General features: G+C 40.6%; 1 protein-coding gene across 1 annotated transcript in view; it reads right to left on the bottom strand.

The window, feature by feature from the left end:
* The window catches only part of chas (chascon), a 265,561-nt gene that overhangs the window by 126,660 nt on the left and 114,324 nt on the right, over positions 1–24,577 (bottom strand). Inside the window, exon 3 of the mRNA XM_083125578.1 lies at positions 22,021–22,054. Coding sequence (XP_082981704.1) covers positions 22,021–22,054 — 34 coding nt within the window. The remainder of the gene's footprint in view (positions 1–22,020; positions 22,055–24,577) is intronic.

Raw genomic sequence — 24,577 nt, 5'->3', positions numbered from 1 at the left:
CATGGAGACCTTCCTCCATGCCGAATCGTGATTTTAACTGCCACTATGCAAACCGCTGACTCCATAGGCAGAAAAAATTACCTGTTTCCTGAATAGCTCAGGAGGTTTGCATAGCACAACACTGTGCATTGTTGAGACAACTGAGATAAACAAGTGAATGCCCTGGTCAACATGAAGCATTCAGAGAGGCTTTTAAAATAAAATATAATCTTATGGATTGATACGCATTAACTTCGTTCCTTTTCCGTTACTTGATTCAATAACGCGTTACGCAAATCACATGACCAACTAACGGTACTTCCGTTACTTTGCGTTACTTGATACATTCAGCTAGTTTGTCAAGACGTAACAACATGCTTTGTTGTGTTGTTTTAAACTTGTTCATGTAAAGTTACACTGGCAAAACAGCCACCACGGAGAGAAGATGATACTTGTGTAAACAGTTGTATGTTCTTACTGCATGAAAAAGTAATGGTAACATTACTTGCAGCAACTGTAACGCGTTACTTTTTTAAATTACCTATCCAACTCTGCCCTTCTCTGTCAGCGGTTTGTCATCTGCATTCTCAGGGCTCATCTACACGAGAACTTTAACGTGAATTGAACAACTCACTGGGCATCTTATCCCAATGAGCAGTCTTCCATATTTGCTACTTCTGCAATCATAAGAAATATGAATTCTTACCAACATACAAGAATAAAAACGTTTGTCGTCTTTTCCACTTGTTTCTGCGTTCAAAACAATAAAAATTACGACGTGTGTCGTTCTTGAACTGATTAGAGATAGAAAGCGGTATTTACTTACCATATCATTTACACCGTTCGCTATTTATCGGCGCGGCGTGTCATGATACGCGTAAGATATTAAATTTCCCATGGCAATGACCATTACACAAAGCCGTAATGCACGAAATGTAATATCGTGCAGCTTATCAGTCGGAGAAATCGTGCCTTTTCAATTCCCTGCCACTGAACGAGACACGGGAAGATTTCACCACACGTTCTCACGTCCACTCCTCGCGTTCTGTCGCTTTACGTGAATGGTTTTGCGGCTGCTTTCAAGTAACTCTTTGCGACACAATGCATGGGCGCATTAAGAAATTAAATCACATACCTCCACGTGCGTCAGTATTAGGAGAAAAGCATTTAGTAAGAGCGAGCTATGTGTGAAGCTTAACGGTCAGCGGGTGCGATTATGCCAAATTTTGATACGTATGCAACCACGCATCACAAGGTTGGAGCTACGGATGACCGTTCGATTTCGAATCCGAATTGCCTGAATCCAACCAATATCAGAATCTCTAATCAAAATCAGATATGCGAATGACGAATTCTGGGTCAAATATCTGAATATAGAATCTTGGTTGCGATATCCGAATCACGAAATTTGGATCAAATATTCGAAATTTGAATCCCATATCCGAATATCGAATCATAGATCTGATATCCGAATCACGAATTCTGAATCAAATATCCGAAACTTGAATACCATATCCGAATCTCGAATCACAGAACCGATATCCGAATCACAAATTCTGGATCAAATATCCGAAACTTGAATCCCATTTCCGAATCAAAAATTCTTAATCAAATATCCGAATATTGAACTCAATCACACGATACCCCGAATCTCACTTCCTAGATCCAAACAGGGGCGTACAGTTACATAGGGCCCCACTCCGCGACAATATTTTGGGACCCCTGCAATTCAATACTATCCAAAACATACAGAATGTAAAATTTACATATCTAACTATTTTTGGATAAACTTCAAAGAAAGTACAGCATACAACAGGAATTTGTAACCAGATTTGAAATAAAAAGTAGTTTTCCCATTAATACCATTCGAATGCCGTGACTTACTAGAAAAGGTTTCGAATTTTATTCTGAAAGTCAGAAAATTATCATCATTATAAAGTAGAACATTAAACTTTGAAATAACATGTACACTCACCGGCAATAAAAATGGGACACCTGTATCCTGAAATATTCGCTTCCCTGCAACGCATTGTGTGTGTTGCATAACTCTACGGCGATAAATGTATTTAAATAGCAAAATTTCAATGTCAACTTCTACCAACGCCCTACAGTTAGGCAACACACACAACGCTTTACAGTGAAGCGAGTACTTCAGGATCTAGGTGTCCCATTTTTATTGCCGGTGAGTGTACTTAACTGAAAACATTCTACAGCCAAAGTTGAAGAGGACAATTTTGAAAAAATAAAGGATTACCCTGAAGCGGCAATGAAGCAACGAAACAAGTAGCATTATGGTTGTTCACTAACACGCGGTGAATTGTTGATTGAGTTGGTGTCTACAGTAAGGCTAATTGGGACAGGAGCTACAGTTTAAAGTGGGATCCGAACCACTATGTGCCTCCACCCGGGTATCGAACCCGGGACTCCTTGATTTCAAGACGAGGACGCTACCACTGCGCCATCGGGGAGGCACGCGGTGAATTGTGTAATTACACTGAAGCCTCACGCGTGATTCTGCCATAAATCTCAATATCAAAATTGGAATCCTGGCAAAATAATAGGTCTGCATGTTACTGGCAACCCTGAATCTGTACCGCGTGGTTGCATTCAAACAGAATAAAACTGTTTTTCGAGGGCTGGTAGCGTCGAAACGAGGCATCAACGACCATAATATGATAAGGAAAATTGTGTTCTCTACACAATATGAAAGTTTGTATTTGTATATATGAAATAACAATTGACGAAAAAAATATTCAATAAGAAAAACATTAGAATAAAAATGGCCACCGCTCTTTCCTCAAAAAGGCTATATTTTTCATTACATCAAACCTCTTCAACCCTTTGAGGAACCTCGATTCCTCGCTGTGCATAGTAAGGATAACTCAAAGACCAGGCAAATATTTGGTGCTTTTTGGAGTCACGAATCGCATTGTCATGTTTTTTCCCCTTCCAAAGGTCTGCCCTTTTCTTCTGTCTCCTGCGGCATCTTTCTTTCTCTGGAGGCTGCCTCCTCCTCTGTTTCTGGAATTCGCAAAGTCATCCCGAAACGTACCGTGAGAAAACAGACGGGAACAGATAGAGAAATAAATTAAATATACACACACACCGGCATACGCATGATTTCTTTTTCGGAGAGAACAGAAATGAAAACGTTGATAATACATACAGGGTGACTGGTAATTAGATGTATTCCCTGAAAGGGGTTAAAGTAGAGAAAATTTGCAACAAATTTGACCATATGATACCCCGTCCGAAAATTAGTAGTTTTCGAGATAATCGAATTTCAAATTTTTTTTAAAAAAAATGACAGTTTTCCACATAAAAAGATGAATTGAGAAAAAACTGCTCATTGTATGGAACTTATTTCAGCGTTTTCTGATAGCTAACAAATAAGTGGTTAGTTTTAAAAAAAAGTTTTTCCCAAATAACAATCACATGTAAGTAACAGGTGGGTCTAAACTTACAAGTGATGACAAAAAAATGCACTCTTAGTTTACTAGGCAACGTATTAATAATAAAAATGGTATGACACGAAGCGTACAAATTACTTAAATTACTTCCTTGTGACATCTGCTATCCAAAAAGGTACAAATGTTGCTAACATTCACATTTGTGTACAAGAAATAATACTTTGTTCATCTTCATGTGAATGGAATCAATGAACAATACAATTAAAGAACATTACACGTCTTGCTCAAAGTGGGCACCTGCGTTACGAATGCAGGCACGCAGGTTTTTACGAACATTTGGTCTCTTAACTCGTGATGTGATGGTGTCCTTGATGTGTTGACCAGCTGTTAAGATCCTCTCCCTGAGCTCTTCTTGCGAGTTTACCGGTGTCTTGTCATGTGGCTCCTAATGTAAAAGTCGCAAGGCTTCAAATCGGGGGATCAAGTCGGCCAGGGAATCGGGCCGCCTCGGCCAATCCATTTCTTTGGGTAATTTTCATCCAGCCACTGTCGCTCGCCCAGGCAGAAGTATGGATCGGCGTAATCAACAATCATTTGATCGAGCCATTTTTCCTACCCCAAATCTTAAATGGCATCATTTATGAACATTTTTTGAGGAACGGGATGGCAATATTGTTGGAGGATGTGCCTCTAGCTACAAGACGTGACATGATTTATCAGCATGATGACTGCCCAGCTCGATCCCCCGATCGATTTGACGCCTTGCGACATTTACATTTGGACCCACATGACTCGCAAGAAGAGCTCAGGGAGAGGATCCTAACAGCTGGTCAACACATCAAGGACACCATCACATCACGAGTTAAGAGACCAAATGTCCGTAAAGACCTGCGTGCCTGCATTTGTAACGCAGGTGCCCAATTTGAGCAAGACGTGTAATGTTCTTTAATTGTATTGTTCATTGATTCCATTCACATGAAGATGAACAAAGTATTATTTCTTGTACACAAATGTGAATGTTAGCAACATTTGTACCTTTTTGGATAGCAGATGTCACAAGGAAGTAATTTAAGTAATTTGTACGCTTCGTGTCATACCATTTTTATTATTAATACGTTGCCTAGTAAACTAAGAGTGCATTTTTTTGTCATCACTTGTAAGTTTAGACCCACCTGTTACTTACATGTGATTGTTATTTGGGAAAAACTTTTTTTTAAAACGAACCACTTATTTGTTAGCTATCAGAAAACGCTGAAATAAGTTCCATACAATGAGCAGATCTTTCTCAATTCATCTTTTTATGTGGAAAACTGTCATTTTTTTAAAAAAAAATTGAAATTCTATTATCTCGAAAACTACTAATTTTCGGACGGGGTATCATATGGTCAAATTTATTGCAAATTATCTCTCCTTTAACCCCTTTCAGGGAATACATCTAATTACCAGTCACCCTGTATATCTGCGTTCTAGGTGGGAGATACACAAGAAAATATTTTGTAATGACCACTTTTAACACTCGCCGACCGCCGTGGCTGTGTAGTTAGCACAACGCGCCCAGACTGGGCGTTCTTTGTGAGCGTCCCTTCATCAATTTCACCTATCATTCATCTTCATCGTCGCGATTAGCCAAAGTGGCAGAAAAGCGATGCTAAATAACAAAATCAAATCACCCATTTTTCATTCGTTTTGAGTTGAATTGAGTTGGTGTGTTAAGTCCACTTTATGCACAGTAAGGCTAATCGGGACTGGACCTACAGTTTACAGTGGGATCCGTACCATTGTGCCTCCACCGGGTATCGAACCCGGGACCCCTTGATTACAAGGCGACGACGATACCAGTTTGCCATCGGGGAGGCCCAACATTCGTTTTGGAAGTTGTTCAAAGACAGAAATAGTAATCAGGGGTCATTTTTAATGGGTTTTTACATTTACAACTTTGGTTCTTCCGGGCGTTTTTTTTACCTCTTTTATTTCAAAATTTGGATTTTCTCAAAATTTCGGGGGGGGGACTGTGGCCATCAGGAGCCATCATTTTTTCCCCTTAAATACAAGCTAGGAAAGCCATAATCCAATTGAGATAAAACTGCAAATTTCGATTTAATTTAATTGTTGTTATTTAGAGTCGGGTTTTCTGCCACTTTGGCTAATCGCGACGATGAGGATGAGCGATATGATGAAATTGATGAAGGGACACTCACAAAGAACACCCACCCCCAGGCTAGGATTCGAACCTGCGAACCCTGGCATTATAGCGCGCTGTGCTAAACACTCCGCCCCGGAATGTCGGCTGACCACACATTTTGGGATGTGACCTTAATTTATTAATTAATACCAGAGTGGATTAAAATCAATCAATTCTCGCCCCAGTGTGGCCTTCTTAAGGAAGACTCTACTGGTAACAGCATGACAACACGCGTAACACCTTGCAGGAAAGCGAGCATTTAAAGATCTAGACGTCCCATCTTTATTGCCATTGAGTGTACCTGAATTGCCATTCTTACTCCCTATACTGAACACTTCCTCAGACAGAAAGAGCCTACGGACAAGATGTCTCAGAAATATACCCCCTCCCCCATTCCACCTTACGTGCATGCGGCCTCAACAGGTGCGCTTTCAGGTTGGTAAAAAAGAAAAGCGGGAGCTTTTTAAAAACCGAAAGTCACTTTCCGTACCCAGGGGCTATACCCGCTCGGGAAGAAATATAAAGAACCGCCGAGACTGCACAAATTGCATTTAATTGCCCCACAAATCAAACCCGTGTCCTTGGAAGTTCTTTTTCCTCCATTCCGACTCGAAAACCAGCAATTTTTCCACGGCCGGCCGACCGAATTGGAGAATCCATCTGGTCCGTCTCGAAGACTGGACTGGAGGTGTTCTGAATGCAAAAATGGTGGACGTGGTTCAACAACTAAGATATTTGCAGTGTTTTACCATTCTCGATGTTGCTATTTTACTTAAATTCAGAAGTGGGTAACTATCAAAATATAAAAATACGAAATTTTAGTCATAAAGTTTATATTGTGTGATCTCTCATAAAAAAAAAATCGAATTTTTTGGAATTTTGAAAAACCTGAAACTATTAATTCCTTGAATTGAACGGTAGAATGTGAATTCATTGATTGATTTAGTTTATTTTACGTCGCTTTCCTGCCACTTATGGCTGATGGCAAGATGAGGATGATATCATGAAACTGATGAATAGACAATTGCAAACAGCACCTATACTCATGACGGGATTCGAACCCGGGACCCCCGGCGTCGTAACGCGCTGTGCTAACCACTTCGATTGGCGGTAGTGCGGGGAAGAAATCGTAACTTGGTTCCTGTATTTTGCCTAAAATTATCCGCTCTAACGCAGCTTTTGCTTCGGTTAATCTGTTCGAATACTAACTGAATCTCATTTCTGTTATTATCCATAAAACTAACAAGCTTTCTTCTAACAAGGGTAAATGTAAAGGTGCTTAGCACCACGCCATGAAGGCGTATAGGGGGTGTGGGGGTAACGCCCCACACTTTCTTGATCCGGTCGTGAGTGGGGGTGATGTGATCAGCATCACGCCCCTGACCGCCTTTACCCCCCAGGGTTTCCCCAGGTACCCATGTTATTCGACGCTGGGTGGGCGCCGGGACCGCTTCCATCGTTAGAAAAGTTCCCGGATTTGAACCGGCCTGGGATCGAACCCGGGACCTTTAGCATGGTAGTCAGACGCGTTACCGACTGAGCCACCGCGGCCACTCTTCTAACAAGGGAGGTTATCTAAGTGTCCCCCTCCGATTTACATGAAACTTGGCAAGTATATAGAGGGGCCCAAAGGAAGAAATACGTGTTTTTTTGTTTCAGCTAAAAAACTGTTCTAGGGGACAAACCCCCCTCAAATGTCAAGATGAGGACAAATTGAAGTGGGGATATGATCCCTGTGTCCCCCTCCGATTTACATGAAACTTGGCAGGTGTATAGAGGGACTCAAAGGAAGAAATACGTGTTTTTTTGTTTCGGCTAAAAAAAACTGTTTTAGGGGGCAAACTCCGCCTCAAATGTCAAAATGAGGACAAATTGAAGTGGTCATTTGACCCCTGTCCCCCCTCCGATTTCCATGAAACTTGGCAGGTGTATAGAGGGGCCCTAAGAAAGAAATGCGTGTTTTTTGTTTAGGCTAAAAAATTGTTTTAGGGGGCAAAACCCGCCTCAAATGTCAAGATGAGGACAAATTGACGTGGGGATCTGTCCCCTGTCCCCACCTCCAATTTCCATGAAATTCGGCAGGTGTATAGAGGGGCCCTATGCCCCCTGTTTCTTCCTATGCCACATTTACGTGGTTTCGAGGTCAGATCCCTACTTCAATTTCTCCTCATCTTCACATTTGAAGATTTTTTAGCTGAAACAAAAAAAAACATGTATTTCTTCCTCTGAGCCCCTCTATACACCTGCCAAGTTTCATGGAAATCGGAGGGGGACACTTAGATAACCTCCCTTGTAAGTGGAAACGAATGATGTACATTTCCTCGGAATGGAGAGGAAGTAGCCCCTCCCCCCTCCCGACGCCCATGAATGTATGTAACCCTCGTGAATCTGGACCAGATACGAGTCAAATGACGTGATGCAGGCGGCGAGCGTTCCCGCAGAAAGGTCACGAATGCACGAAAAGTTCACCTCTCCGAAAAAGAGAGAGAGAAACAAGCACTTACGCACCTCAGCCCAATTACGGGAACAATGAAACCAAAGGAATGAAAGAAAAAAAAACTAGAGCAAGGCGTCGTAAGAATCGCAATTCCCCGCACCGTCTGCGGAAAGCGCGCGTGAAATCTCCAACTAACGGGTCTTTGGAAGAGCTTGTGTTCTCGGTGGCTGATCGTGAACCGGAGTCCGTGGAGCGAGCAGAGATCAGCAGGTGATGTCAGCCACCCCCAACGGCCGTCCACGTCTCTTCCCGGTGGATGAAAAAAGGAAGATCTGGTCTCCTGCTGCGAGATTATATTATCCATTGTTGCTCGGATCTACAGCACAATGTGGCGAATTTCCATCACGTGAACTCAAAACCTTTCTTTTCGTTATTTGGTGACAAATTACGTTACGTTCGTTGACGCTCCTGCTGCCGGAAGACTGGTGGCCAGGCCACGGATTTTTGTATATAAATACAGTAAAACCTCGTTAATGCGGACTATTATACGAATATGCAATATGACGAATGCAATTGTTGACTTCTAGCCACATTTAGAATCTTGCAGTCTGCTTTTTTTCCCTTTTGCCTGTCCGGATTAAGCGAAGTCCGGCTTATCGGAGTCCGTATTAACGAGGTTTTACTGTAAAATTAATGTCATTTTGTATTATCTTTGCGAACCGTGGAATGTACCCTAGAAAAATGCTTTTTATTTTTCATTTTCTTTACATACGTATATTACCTTTTAGCACTTATTTAATTACTTTTAAATATAATTTCAATATTTTGAAATATTTTTCCAACATCTATTCCATATTCATGCTCCACCTACATTTCTCTTTCTTTTGTTAAGTATCAGAGGTTCTCCGTACACTCTACTGTGTTCGTTTTGTACTCTCTGTTTATTTTGAATCTTAAACAATGCATCCGTTATTCTAACATTCTCGCGGTGAAATCCAATGCATAATTTAAATACACTCCCATTTCTTCATGCGATATTGAACGCAGTTTCACTCGATATAAATCTGTCTTTACGGACAATAAAAGGAGATTCACGTTTCAGCACGTTTAAAAGCCACATTGTGCACAGATAGACTAATCGAGACTCTCCTCGAGGACGTCATTCATCCGCTACTATTGGATCATTTCTTTTTAGCAGATCTTCTGGTTTACCCAAGAAACAATCTCCAGATTTTTTTCAAGTCTGACCTGGCAACACTGCACCGAAGCCCCGAGAACGACAGGGAAGATGCGCGAACTATTTTGTCCGAGGTTCTTTTCCTTGTGGTCGATCTATATATTCAAGAGATATCGAAATAGTGAAATCGTATTCTAATGAATGATGGGATCGAACCTGCCACTCCCAATGGGTGATGTAGCTAATCATCATTCATCCTCATAAATGATGAGAGCGCTTGTCATAACGACAAGTTAAATGCTTGGCAGCAAAAGGCACAACTGTAATAGAATACCTTAAACAACTAGAAATGGCAGTCACACGTTGGATTTTAGAACCTTGAACAAGAATCATACATGGTAAGGATTAGGATACCTGTCTAGACTTAGAAGAATGATGATGAAGTTAGTATCGAAGAGTAAAATGAAACTATCCTTTCTCCAGGTTTGGTAGTTAGTTCACCTACGTCAGGCAGACTGCTGTCCCTATCTACTCCCCAAAGACCTCTTGCCTGCCTTTAATCAAATCGAAAAGTCCGTCCTCTGCCCGTCTGTCCGCTCCTCTAAACCCCTGTCTCTGGAGACTTCCTATACGCTGATACGTGAGTTTTTACCTTCCTATTATTGTAAACAGCTTACTACTTGTTTACCTGTTGTAAACCTTGTAGTCTCAGTATATCAGGAAGTGGAAGTCTGCTTAACACTCGACTGTGTAGAATTCAAATACCTGAGAGGAGTGCACAGCTGTTGTAAACAAGTGAATGAACCTTGGAGAATTGAAGCTTGTAGAGAAAGTTAAAATAAAATAAAGAATAATCCTATGGATTGATACGAAATGTAGAAGATTCAAAAAACTGATGTAAAAGAAATAACGAAAGAAGAGAAACGCTTTATATTTAAACGAAAATAAAAAAATACCAAAATAAGGTAGATTCAAAAAAAGTATGAAGATACTGAAATACAGAATTATCACAAATATCTAAATACTAAATACCCAATGCAAAAAATATCCTAAAGTAGGATAAATATTACGAAACGCACCAAAAATAAACAATTTAAATTGCAGGAAATATCAAAGTGCCGTTTTCGAAAAACTGTCAAGCCAATCTTCGACCAAGATTATCAAACTACCACAGCAGTCGCAGATACAAGAAACGTGCGGAAAGGAAAGGGCAATACAGAGTTTCTCACAACACTGCACTTCAAGCTTCAACGGGAGAGCCCTTTTTTAAAAACATGCGTAGGCGATCGTATCTCGCAGCAACGGCCGTTGAAAGGGACATTCCACACACATACGGTTCCTGTGCGAATTAGTCCAAGACGAGGAATCAATTTTCTCCCACAAAAAAAAGATAAGAGCACATTGTGGAAGAACGGTTCCGCATATGTGGCCACGGGAGACCTACATACTCACGGGTCTCCACGCAGGACACTAAAAGACGTTATCGGTATAAAAGACCCAATAAATACGTCATCGCTCCTCCCTTCTGTTTCTTTCCATTCATGGTAGAGAAAATCCGAATATGCTCCCCCAAGCGTTGAGTCATTGTTACTCACAGGCTACCACAGTGGTACCTTAAGGAAGTGAACAACCTGTTTTGTTCAGACATTTCAAGAAAAGGCTATTCAAAGGTGTGGTAAACAAAATGCATTGTCATTTGTTATTTTAGCGCCGCCTTTCTGCCACTTTTGGCTAATCGCGACGATGTGGATGAGTAGTGATTAAATGCAATTGATGGAGGGCCACTCACAAAGAACACCCATGGCTGAGTTACTCTCACTCGGTTCAAAGAGTAACCGAGTTACTCTCACTTGGCTCAAAGAATAACTACTCGGTTCGGAAAAGTAGATGAATTAGAATAACTCGGTTCCAAGAGTAGTTGAGTTATGATCACCCGGTTCCAAGAGTAGCTGAGTTAGGGTCACTCTGTCCCAAGAGTAGTTGAGTTAGGGTCACTCGGTTCCAAGAGTAGCTGAGTTAGGGTCACTCGGTTCCAAGAGTAGCTGAGCTAGGGTCACTCGGTTCCAAGAGTAGCTGAGTTAGGGTCACTCGGTTCCAAGAGTAGCTGAGTTAGGGTCACTCGATTCCAAGAGCAGCTGAGTTAGGGTCAGCGATGATATGATGAAATTGATGAAGGGACACTCACAACACCCATAGCTGAGTTACTCTCACTCGGTTCAAAGAGTAACCGAGTTACTCTCACTTGGCTCAAAGAATAACTACTCGGTTCGGAAAAGTAGATGAATTAGAGTAACTCGGTTTCAAGAGTAGTTGAGTTATGATCACTCGGTTCCAATAGTAGTTGAGTTAGGGTCACTCGGTTCCACGAGTAGTTGAGTTAGGGTCACTCGGTTCCAAGAGTAGCTGAGTTAGGGTCACTCGGTTCCAAGAGTAGCTGAGTTAGGGTCACGCGGTTCCAAGAGTAGCTGAGTTAGGGTCACCCGGTTGCAAGAGTAGCTGAGTTAGGGTCACTCGATTCCAAGAGTAGCTGAGTTAGGGTCACTCGGTTCCAAGAGTAGCTGAGTTAGGGTCACTCGGTTCCAAGAGTAGCTGAGTTAGGGTCAGCGATGAAATTGATGAAGGGACACTCACAAAGAACACCCAAGCCCAGGCCGGGATTCGAACCCGAGACTCCTAGCGCGCTCTGCTAACCACTCCGCCAGAAAAGTTTGCATCACTCAACATAGCCAACGATAGTAGTACACTGAGGAACAAAACACTCGGTTTAGTTTGGACATTTAAGAAACTACTCTTCAATGATGTGATAAACAAAATGTATAATCACTCATCATTTCCAATCATCTCAAAATAATGAACCTGTAGCCCCCCCTCCCCCAGTTCGTTCCTTTCTTTGCGAGAGAAATATCTGCATGTTTTGCTTGTTCAATACCGTGGACCCAGAGGAAGCAAGACACGGAAATAGGAAAAGTTGACCTTGAACAATCCAATAACAGGCAAGCTTACATGAAGGGATACTTTTTCTCCAAATTGTACATGGATTATTGAGTTTTAAAGCACAGCAGACACACAAAACTGTGATAGTTGGCAGAATAACAACATGGTATGCGTGAGGGTAATCGATTGCAAGCATTAAAAGCAAAGGATACATTTTATGAAGATATGATAGATGAGTTTAGAGAGGAAAGACTATTTTCCACCTTCAAATAGCAACTGACTAAAGATTCATTGGAAACACGAGAGACCTTAATGAAATAGTATTCGGTAAAGTACTGTATATTTCAAAGTAACTTAGCATGAAGAAAAAATTGATTGTTGAGTTTCTTAATTCTTCTGGAACTACTACACTAAGGATACATTTCACCGCACGCCACTGAGTAGTACGTTGAAGAATTGACCAATCGTTTTGTACGTTACAAGAAAAACTATTCAAGAATATGCTAAACAAAAAACATCATTACTAATAAGAGCAATCGGTTCACACATTCCAAAAATCTCTATAACATAGTACAAACACATATAAATAGTCTTCTCTGTTATGCAGAAAGACGATACGTGTAAAATAATATCCCCAGTGATAGATTTCTACAAATGTTTGAGCCATGATGGGTCATTGGATGCAATAGAGTAGAAAACCTTACAGAAATACTTACGTTGATCTAAATACATGAGTTAATACAAAGTAAAGCCAGTGTTTACAATGCTCTCTGGAGATGAGGCAATGCAACAATGATGGACTATAATGGACTACCTATTAACCGTCCTTCTGCTGCCTTGTGGATAATGGAATTTAGGTCAAAATTATTGTAGTACTCACTGCAAAGGCGACGAGTGAATATCCTTTCTGGAACGAGGAATCTAATCATGCTGAATCCATGTTGAGAAAACGTGACTATACTGTGTACTGCAGTAGCGTACGCAGGATTTCATCAAGGGGGGTGTTATTTCGAAAACTTTCTACAAATTCACATTACCATTGTTTTATTATACTTTAATTAATTAATTAATAATAAATTAATTAATAATTCTTATAATTAATTAGTTTAATTACTACTAATAATTACTACTAATGCAGCTGCTATTTATGAAAGAAAGAGAACAAAATTACATTTCTTTTGTTTCTTTGTTACAAAATAATTGTCTAGTCAACGGTTATTTGTATATGATAAGTGAGACATTTTAAGTGTGAAGAAAATCCATAAAAACAAGCAAATATATTATATTTATTGAAATAATCGAAATATGAAACTCATTCAAGGAGCCGCGCTGGTGTAGTCTGACAACTTCGTGGGATATCCGGGTTCGATTCCCGGAATTAGTTGGAATTTATCCAGCCCCAGCCTCATAGCAATGGGTACCTGAGACCAACCCTCGGGGATGGTGCTGATCACATCACCTGCAAAATAGTTCGAGATCGAGAATCTCTGGGGCCCACCACACCACTACGCGTGCCTTCAAGGCACGATGCTATATGCACGGGGGAATTTAAGTAAGTTTATAGACATTCCAACACATTTATCAGTTCTAGGGGATTCACAAAGCACTTCTTCAACATTATTTAATGATGTGGATGTAGATTCAGCATTACTTGAGAGTTCACAAGGGGATGTGAAATCAGTACCGGGAAGAACGTTTGCAATAAGGTCAGCACACTGTGACGAAGCAAGGAATTTTCACAATTCTCGCGGGAGTCACTGCGCGACTTTTTGCAAAAATAAATTGCAAAATTGAACTTTGCGGCCACTTAGATTGTGTTTGGAATGTTGTGTTTTTCTTCATGCTGCATGGGAATAATAATTCAAATTATTATTATTATTACTGTCGCAGATATTTGACTGTGATAAATTAGCCATTTTTAATTTTTTTCTACAGCATTTTCCATAATATTTCAAAAGCTCAAGGGGGGGGTTTAAACCCGGTAACCCCCCCTTGCGTACGCCACTGGTGTACTGTACATGCATGTGTTGGTGCAGTGAGCTATACAAGAACTAGTTTTCGGAAAGGGATCACCGTGAGTAATTTGAGAACTTGGAACTGATAATTCGTTCTGCGATTCATACTTGGGACGCAAATGAAAATCGTGGCGGCATATCAAACGAAATCTCACGTTTCGCAGATGAGCCTTGGATCCATTAACCAGCAGAGGAGGAGTTCAAATAGTAGGACAGACTTTTTTTTTGCAGAATCCTGAACCCTCCTCCCCTCCACAAACAAGGAGGATAATTGTAATCCAGAGAAAGAGAGATAGCAAACAGAATTTACGAGTGCCAAGAGACGAGACCTCCCACGTGGACATGGCAGTCGATGGCCGCCTGGCGGAAGCCGTGCGTGGACAATGTGTGTGGTTGTTGGCGAACTGGAGGACCTGTTTGGACAAAACCTCTGCTGACGGGCCTTTCTCAATTTAGATCCGCTGTTCATGAAGACGTAAGAGCAAGGAGCGACAAATTCCTGTCCATTGTTGCTGCCCCGCCCTCGCAATCTCGAAGAGCATTGTTGGTTCAAAGGCAGGCAACCTTTCCAAGAGGATGATTCTTGTGTGTGTGCTTGTAACGGCCGCGCGACTACCGTAAGAGAAATATGTGTTTATTTCGGGACGGACATGCTTCAGAGGAGAGGAGCTGAACACAATGGACACATGCGGTCTTCAGCCATGTATCTTGAGACATTATAAGTGCCGTGTCTCCGTCAGCTGTTCATCTCTTTTAACATTCATCCAAGATCTTCTCTCTCCAGCGCTACATGACCTCATCTACAGTAGTATTACTTCCCCATTTATAGGTCTCATTCTCCATCCTCTAGGCGTCACTCACTTACTCACTCTCCATTATTCCTAAACCTGAAGGTTATGGCTGCAGCAACACAAGCCTTCCATCTGTACCTATCCTGAACAAGATCAATCCAATCTTTTCCATCCTTACCAATTTCCCCAAGGTCCATCTCCCACCATCTTCGTCTTGGCCTTCCTACAGGTCTTTTACCATCAGGCTCCCCAACAAGTATCTTGCCCTCTAATAATCATCCTCAAATCTTCATCATCATTCATCTCAGTCTTGGTCTTTCCTTTTTTCTTATTTGATAGCATTTCTGTTAGAATTCTTTCAAGCATCCGGTACTTTCTCGTCCTCTACAGGTTCCAACCGTTGAAATAGTCGAGATTTTATGTATCTAACGATTTCCCCTTAATTTTACATAATGCCTTTCTTGTCTAGTTACTATGTTCTCTACTTGGTTCATATATTTCCTTATCTCGTCTTATTCTGTTAAGCACTACCAGGCGCATACCCAAGGGGCGGTCAAGGGAGCCATGCCCTCATCCCGCCTTCAACTATGAAATGTTGCAATGTAAACCTATGAAAACCTACGAAAATAACTTTGACGTTTTTCAAGATTTCTCCTTGCATAAATAAGTGGGTTGTTTGTGGAAAGAGGCAAGTTTCAGAAGTCTACAGTCTGGTAATTTTTGTTTCATAACGATTGATACAAGGCTACCAGATGTCCCAATTTAGTCGGAACGGTCAATTCATTTCAATCTCTTTCAATTCATTATTTTTGTAAACATTTGCGCGCCTTTTATTTCGAGAAACCACATGAAGCCAAGAACCAGACAGCAATCTCTCGAGATAAGATATTTTGATTTGATTTTTTGTCATAACTTTTGGCAAATCGCAACGATGAGAATGACTTGTGATTAGATGCAATTGATGAAGGGACGGACACTCACAAAGAAAACCCATTGCTGAGTTAGACAGTAAAAGAGTAATTGAACTACTCTCACTCGGCTCAAAGAATAACTGAGTTAGGGTCACTCGGTTCGGAAAAGTAGATGAATTAGAGTAACTTGGTTTCAAGAGTAGTTGAGTTAAGGTCACTCGGTTCCAAGAGTAGCTGAGTTAGGGTCATTCGGTTCCAAGAGTAGTTGAGTTAGGATCACTCGGTTCCAAGAATAGTTGAGTTAGGATCACTCGGTTCCAAGAGTAGCTGAGTTAGGATCACTTGGTTCCAAGAGTAGTTGAGTTAGGATCACTCGGTTCCAAGAGTAGCTGAGTTAGGATCACTCGGTTCCAAGAGTAGTTGAGTTAGGGTCACTCGGTTCCAAGAGTAGCTGAGTTAGGATCACTCGGTTCCAAGAGTAGCTGAGTTAGGATCACTCGGTTCCAAGAGTAGCTGAGTTAGGATCACTTGGTTCCAAGAGTAGTTGAGTTAGGGTCACTCGGTTCCAAGAGTAGCTGAGTTAAGGTCACTCGGTTCTAAGAGTAGTTGAGTTAAGGTCACTCGGTTCCACGAGTAGGTGAGTTAGGATCACTCCGTTCGAAAATATATCTCAGTTAGGGTCACTAGGTCTGGATTCGAACCCGTGACGCCTGATTTCGTAGCTCATCATGCTAATCACTGCATCACGGAGGTCGGCTCCAGACGAGAGAGACATGTTTCCTTATTCACCTATAATGATACAGATCCCAATATTTACGGTTCTGTGTGTGTCAACAGAAGATTCGCCGCTTCATTGGATGTCCTGACAAGAAATGAAGAATAATGTGAACTTTTCTTTGTAGTGTAAACAAAAGTATAGCCAGAGGGAAGGAGAGTGGTTGTCCCCAACGTAACAAAGGGTCCTTCTGGAATGGGTGGGAAATATTCGCTTGCTAGGGAAACGTTTTATGAGGAGAAATGTTCATTGAAAGTCTATCAATGTCCCAAAAATGGCATAAGCGCTATTGTAGGCAAAAGTGATATGAAAATATCACAACCGTTCGTCGCCTCCTAATAAGCATGGATTGAAGCAGTGGCGTATGCCGAGTCCAAAATCTGGGCTATCTCAGTATGTCACGTGGTTCTAGGCTATGAATAGAAATACATTTAACAACTCCTAAGAAATCAGGATGTTAACTCATAAGACATCAGGTTGCCAACTCATAAGAAATCAGGATGCCAACTCATAGAAAATCAGGATGCCAACTCATAGGAAATAAGGTTGCCAACTGATAGGAAATCAGGTTGCCAACTCATAGGAAATCAGGTAGCCAACTCATAGGAAATCATCATGATCATCTCACTGATATGAATAATATTATTTAAAATTGCTGATCGATTTTTCTCCTGTATTTTATTCTCTAGACTTCAGGCTTTGCAGATAGCTTAGCTAGCCTAGAATATACGCTCCTGGATTCAAGGTTAAAATTCCCGCCACGTAGTGTCACCGGGTGATGTTAGGAAACAAGATGTACTTCCTTGAGCTGCAAGATGAGGCAAGGAGGATGGATAACATCAGAGGAACAACACGTATCCTTTCAACAAGTGTGACACATAGGAGTGCCCGGGAAACAATCCCTCAGCCTGCTCACGGAAGCGTCAAATGACCTTCTGGTAGCAGGAGCAATTAGAAGTGGCCGCGGTAAGAATTAATAAGAGAAAGAGATTAAAGTGAGGCGTTCCTTTCATATCTTGCGAAGATAAGACGAGGCAACGCGGAAGCAGAACGAGAAGAGCTTAATAAGTTGGAGCTGCGGTTACGGCACTGCTGCATGGAGGTAAGTAACTGCCTGATTCGAATGATAGAAAGGCAGTTCGATAAGTACCATGTTGCTCTAGGTTAGACAGACCGATACTTCTCTTCAGTCTCCAAAACTTGTCTACGTTTCTGGCACCTTGCTTCTATAAATCAAGGCGGGCGTCTGACTTCCAAGCGGAAGATCGGGGTTCGAATCCCGGGTCAGGTGGTCCAAGTACCTAAGCCTGGGGGCTACAGTAAAGGCGACCGGAGCGTGGTGCTGGTCATATCACACTACAATGACCGAAATCGTGAAGCACCTACGTATTACCCTGGGCCTACCTGCTGGCGTAGTGCTAACGTCGTTGACTATTAATCAAGGGGTTCAGATTAATTTGAAACTGCAGGTCCAGTCGCGATTAGCTTATCTGTGCATAAAGTGGACTTAGAAGAAAAAACTAAAACTCCTACTATCCTCCATGGTTTTGTTGAAGTGTGCAATACACTAAAGTCAAATGTGCAGACCGCAAAGTAGTTGCATGCACCACCCTAACTAATTAACTAACTCTCTAGCATCCTTAAAACCGAAGGTTTATGGCTGCAGCAATACAGACCTTCCATCTGTCCTTATCCTAGACAAGATCAATCCAATGTTTTCCATCCTTACACATTTCCTTTAGGCCCATCTCAACGTTATCCCTCCATGTTTGTCTTCCTACAGGTTTCCCAACAAGAATCCTGTAAACTCTTCTTTCCTCTCCCATTCGTGCCATATGACCTGCCTACCTAAGTCTTCTTGATTTGATTATTCTAATAATATCTGGACAGGAATACAAATTGTGTAGTTCTAGCATGTGTCAATGTGGTGTTTCAAAAGGATTCTAGTCTATTCAAACAAGTTTTTTCCATATGACTGTCAGTAGATATAGTTCCTTTCATGATAAAAAGCGTATATCCATAAATTGAGGAACGTTCGCCGGGGAATTCCTCTTGGCGGGATCTTAACTGGGAAAGTTACGTATCTCAATCCTTAACATCTAAGAACATCCACGTAACTCAGTACGGATAAAACTCAAGACGTACAGAAAATACAAGTTATCCTATCTGAGACAAACCCCTTTGTCTCCAGAGGAACAATATGCGACATGAGATCTCAGTAATTTTGAACAATAGTTCAAAGTTTTTCTCACAGTGAGAAAACCCGTATAGCTGAAGCCTGAGAATGGTTAACAGACAAACAACATACACTACAAACCCGTCTATTCTTTGTACTCCCATATGTACCCTTCCCCCCAAAGAGGTGGTATGGTGCCCTACCTTGTGGCTCAAGTGGTCTCTTACAGACAAGAAGGTTCCAATTGGAAGTTCAACATAGACGCAAGGACCGAAGAATTTAGGTTGGTAGCGATGAAAGTTTCATATAAAAATGTACCCTAATTGCTGTACTCTGTAAGGATTCAAGAGTGTAATGCTTGGCTTGGAGGAGTTGATAGGGTTACGTAATTCATTAGCACGCCAGTGATATGCGGTTTGTCAACGCTGCTTCTGACAAGCTCAAGAATCTTCTGGTGGCCCGAAAACAAGTGGAAACATTGTCCTAATTAAGAGACATTTAAAAATCGTTCATGGTAGAGTCATAGTGGAAGAAATGGAGAGAGAGAACGAAACAGAAAGACATAGAGAAAGAAAGAACATAAAAATAAAGAGCGAAAGGAAGAGAGAATTAAAGAAAAGACAAATAGAGGAACACAGAAATAGAGAGAAACAAAGGACAGAAAAATAAAGACAGACGAAGAGAGAAATAAAGAATATAAAAGTAGAGGGACAGAGAAAGAGAGAGAAAGAAATAACAGATAAATATAGGGACAGAGAAAAAGGAAGAACAGAAATACAAAGAAGGAGAAAGAGATAGAGACAGATGAAGAGAGAAAAATAACAGAAAATAGAAAAAGAAAGAGAGAAAGAGAAAAACATATGAAGCATGAGGAAGGGAAAAAGAGACACAGAAGGAAGATGAAGAGAGAGGAATGTGAGAGGAAGACAAAAATAATAATGACGAAATTTCAATCATTTGAATATCAATGACCACCAAATTAGATCACATCTGAAAATTGCCCTGACATGGCAATAGGCTACACTCTGAAAGACTTGGTTTAAAAAAAAATACGATGGGAACTCCAGAACGTAATTTACGCACTAATTTGGATAATTTTTAACACTTTCCAAGCAACCGCATATTCAAGGAGGCCTATATTTGAGCATAACGTCATCCGTTTCCTGGGAGCAGAATTTGAAATGGGAAATAATTCAATTTTCTTGCTCGAAACTAAGCACTAAATGCAGTTACTTCTTATTTGGTCCGAACAAAGTCCACAACTTTTCCAGATTCTTCAGGTATTTTTTAAAAACAATTTCCCAGACCACTACGGTTTGCTTTAATCTGCTGATAAAGATTTAATCTTCAATAACTACATGAAAGTAATCCACTGGGAGTATTTCATTACTGTAGAAATAGGACACAACAGGATACTGTTTATGTTGCGCCATCCACTTCAATATTTGCAATCCAAAGCTTACTATTTTGATATTTTTCTCAACCACCAAAATTCTCATCGCTTTTTAACTAAACTTTATTTTGTAAACTACTGTAGTGTCATACGTATCTAAACACTTGCACTGCTGAAAGAAAAAAATAGCCTTGCGAAATTAATGTTTACTAATGTCTGTCTCAGTTTTGAAAAACTACTGTGGTATTCTAAACTCAAAAAAATTATATCTTTTGGAATTCCTTTCAGAAGAAATCAGAAGTATCTTCATGTGACTAACATTAACTATTGTCCAGAGGTCTGTAATAAATATAGGATTACAGCAACACACACTGGCGTACGCAGGGAGGAGTTGATGGGGCTACAGCCCACCCGAAATGTTGAGAAAAAACAAGATTTTCATATGAAAACAGCATGGATCTCTGGTAAATTCCAGCCCCCCCCAAAATAAAATCCTGCATTTGACATGAAGATTTATTCTTCCCAATGATCTAGTAAAAATTGCAGAGATATCTTACTCCAAAAGGTGATACATTGATCAAAAGGTGATTACCAAGACAGGTACTTACATTGGGTCAGGGGTGCCTATCTCCCCCCCCCCCAAAACAATGGTCGTCTCCCTACATTGTGTCATAGTCCCTAAAAGCTGAGTATTTATTTACAACACCGTGTGTACTACTACCTTCTCACTGAAAGCCCCTTGGAAATTCTTTATTTTCTTCATCTGACGATTTAAATATGGTGTACCTACTCATTGGTGACCAATGTGTTCCAAAACTGGGGGGACAAAGACAGTTTTCTTTCCCTCGTAGATAAGATTTGACATAGTACGGGGGCAAAAGTGGCAAAAAGCGTGGGGGGCAACTGTCCCCCCACGCCCCCGTAATCGCCGCCACTGCCTACAGTAGCAAATGTGACTTGGAGAGAGGTAAAGGAACACGTAAGGAAATATGTTATTCCTCCACTCCTCATTGCACATACCTGGTGGCAAGGTGTAAACCTTTTTTAGAAAAGGAACAAAAAATCTCCTCCAAAATTTTGATGGAGTGGTTGGCGCCATTATTCTACCTGTGGGCACCTCTGTATTCAGTAATCAGGGGCGGTTTAAGGGCTGGGGGCGTCAAACCGGGGTGTCCTTCTTTAGTAATTAAAAAATAATAATTTTGATTGGTATTTGTTTAAAAAAAATGTTACAAATCAGGTATTTCAATAACAGGAAGTGGAAGGAAAGTAGTTTTGGAAAAGAAACATAGATGGCAGAACAAGGTAAAAGAATATCAATACATTGTGGAGGATAAGTATCGATTTACTGAAAGCAGAAACATGACGAAAAGATGTAGAAAAGATCAAAACAATGTACGAAAAATAGACAGTAGATAGAAAGAACCATTAAAGTGTTCTTCATCATTTAATATGTTAAAATGTGTAGTCAATTTTTAGGCACGAATAAAGAAGTACTCGACAAAGTAAAAATTTGCACAAGCATTTCTTTCATTCTACAATTTGAGTCTGCAGTGTCATTTCTCCAAGAAATAAATTTACATAATATAATACATACATTGTAAACTTATGTAGCAATTAAAGCGTACAATAAACGTATTGGTTAACAGTAGTACTTAAAATGTTTAAAAATAAGGACATTATTTTTCCTACTTAAAATAGTAAATATGGAAAACATGGTCAAGGTTTAATTGGGAGTGGAAAGTTTGGAATGACAGGTTGGAAAGTAGTAGCCCGAGATCAAAACTGTTTGAAGAACCATGCGCTCATCACCAAAGGTTAAAAAAGGCTCAAGACTTACCTTCTCTGGTTGTGGCGACAGTCTCTGGGTCAACCTGCGAACAAGACAGAGAAGAAATTGTAGTTGCCGCTTCTTCCGAGTCTGAGGGCGAGACTATGAGGATGACAACCATCCACACTGCCTCGTGACACAACCATTAACACACGCACACACACACCACAAATCACCACCCTCCGACGACAACAAGATTATCCTCCAAAGGGGAGAAGGTACGTAACACCACACCGCATGATCCGCTCTTGTTTTCCTCTGGGAAGAGCGTCGCAAGAGGAAGAAACTGGAACGATGGTTCTGCACACCCGAGTGATGTAACGGACACAAATATCTCCCGTTTCCTCTTTTTCGCCGGCTTACCAAAAAGGCGCGGCAGTTCCACTCGAGCTCGGTAAAGAAACTGACAACTCCGTGAGGGAGGCTTCTCGCTTGGGGTGAAGCGAGAAGAGGTACTCGGCAGTGTTGCAACCTTCGCGGAGCAAGAGCCAGCGAATTCCTGGCGGAATGCGTGCTGAAGTGGAAAAGAGAAGTGAATGGCGAAGCGTGATTTGAAGTTCGTGACAGCTCGGTGGCACTGGAGTGTGCCGTGGTCGCTGTGAAACTCGATTTTGTCAATTCCTGCCGTCACACATATCCTCATCATGGACAGTTTGTGAATGTGAATGATTTGATTCATTTTACGTTGTTTTTTTTGCCACTTTTGGCTAATCGCGAAGATGACAATGAATAGTAATGAGATGGATGAGGGACAGTCAGAAGCATATATGGACGCCACAACAAGAGCTCCAGATAGGATTATACTGGCCGTGAGTCCGGACGCCAGACCCCCGCTAGTCTGCAAAATGCAGTCCAGATGACATTTGGGTGTCTTAAGAGAGTGTCACCCCTTACAATCCACAATCAGTTTGTTTTAAGTCCAATATTTTTGTTTGTTTGTTGTAGTTATTTAACGTCACTTTTCTACCTCTCTATGTTAATTGTGAGTCAATTCACCTCTTCTAGAAGGTACTACGATATAGAACAAGAATATCAAGGGCCTCTCCGATGACGCAGTGGTGGCGTCGTCGTCTTCCAATCAAGGTATCCCCGTGGAGACACATAGTGGTTCGGATCCCACTTTAAACGGTAGGTCCAGTCTCGATTAGCCTTTCTGTGCATAAAGTGAACTTAAACAAATCAAACAAGAAAATTGAAGAGAAGATCTGGTGAAGTCATTACATGAAATATTAAGATCTTCTTTCTTTTAAAGAGGGGAGGAGAAGGAATCCATTTTGAATTCAGGTGTACTGTCATTGTTAGCAATGTATGATGAAAAGTTACATCCATCACATTCACATATGACTCCGTATATTTAAAGAAAATTTGCGTGTTACAAGTTCAGACATGTATGAGATAATCAAAATTCCTTGCCTTCCAGGAATGCCTTGTCAATTTGGGAGGGAGATTCCACCTGTAAGTTCGAACCCTTATTATTAGTCTCCTAATTGTTGAAGAAAAGAATATTAAACTTTAGCAGAAAAAAAACTTGAGCACTATCCTTTCTAACCCAGAGTTAAAATCTCCAAGGGAAACAAATCAATTTAATGTTACTCGATTCAACTGAAAAAACTTGAGCACTATCCTATCTAACCCAGAGTTAAAATCTCCAAGGGAAACAAATCAATTTAATGTTACTCGATTCAACTGAAAAAACTTGAGCACTATCCTATCTAACCCACATAGACTGGGACAATTTTAGAAAATTCTGACTGTAGGAAGCATTTTTGAGGAAAAGCGGGCAAATAACATTTTCTGAATGTATTTGATGTGCTGATTACGAATATTTTGTTTGCCACTCTGGCTTTTGGTGTTATATGCTTCAAATCGATAAAAAACAAAATGGCGGCCATACGAAATGAGTTCCTATTAACTTTTGAAGGAGCAGAAAGAAAATAGTGCTCTTGGTGTCAAACATTATGTTTTTGGGTATGCTGAATCCAAATATTATGTTTTGTAATCTGAAATTTTAAGCTATGTGCTCCAAATCGCTAAAATACAAAATGGCGGCAATACGAAATGAGGTCCTAGTAACTTTTGAAGGAGCAGAAACAAAATAGCGATCTTGGTGTCAAACATTATGTTTTTGGGTATGCTGAATCCAAATATTATATTTTCTAATCTGAAATTTTAAGCTATGTGCTCCAAATCGCTAAAAAACAAAATGGCGGCAATACGAAATGAGTTCCTATTAACTTTTGAAGGAGCAGAAACAAAATAGTGATCTTGGTGTCAAACATTATGTTTTTGGGTATGCTGAATCCAAATATTATGTTTTCTAATCTGAAATTTTAAGCTGTTTGTTCCAAATCGCTAAAAAACAAAATGGCGGCTACGTGCATCCATGAAATGTTTCGTATCCATACTTTTGAACTAGGAATAAAACAGTGTAACAGTAGGTTTTTAATACAGAAAAAAGTATAGAACATTGCTAAAGTAAAGACGCAAAATAATAATATTATTTAAAGCATAAGACCATATTGAAATAGTAACAGTACCAGTGTATGATAAATCCGCACGTTATCCT

Source organism: Lepisma saccharinum, chromosome 7 (assembly GCF_977018435.1).
Source record: "Lepisma saccharinum chromosome 7, izLepSacc3.1, whole genome shotgun sequence".
Taxonomy (NCBI): domain Eukaryota; kingdom Metazoa; phylum Arthropoda; class Insecta; order Zygentoma; family Lepismatidae; genus Lepisma; species Lepisma saccharinum.
The sequence above is the reverse complement of the archived record's forward strand: the minus strand, read 5'-3'. Positions and strand labels throughout refer to the sequence as shown.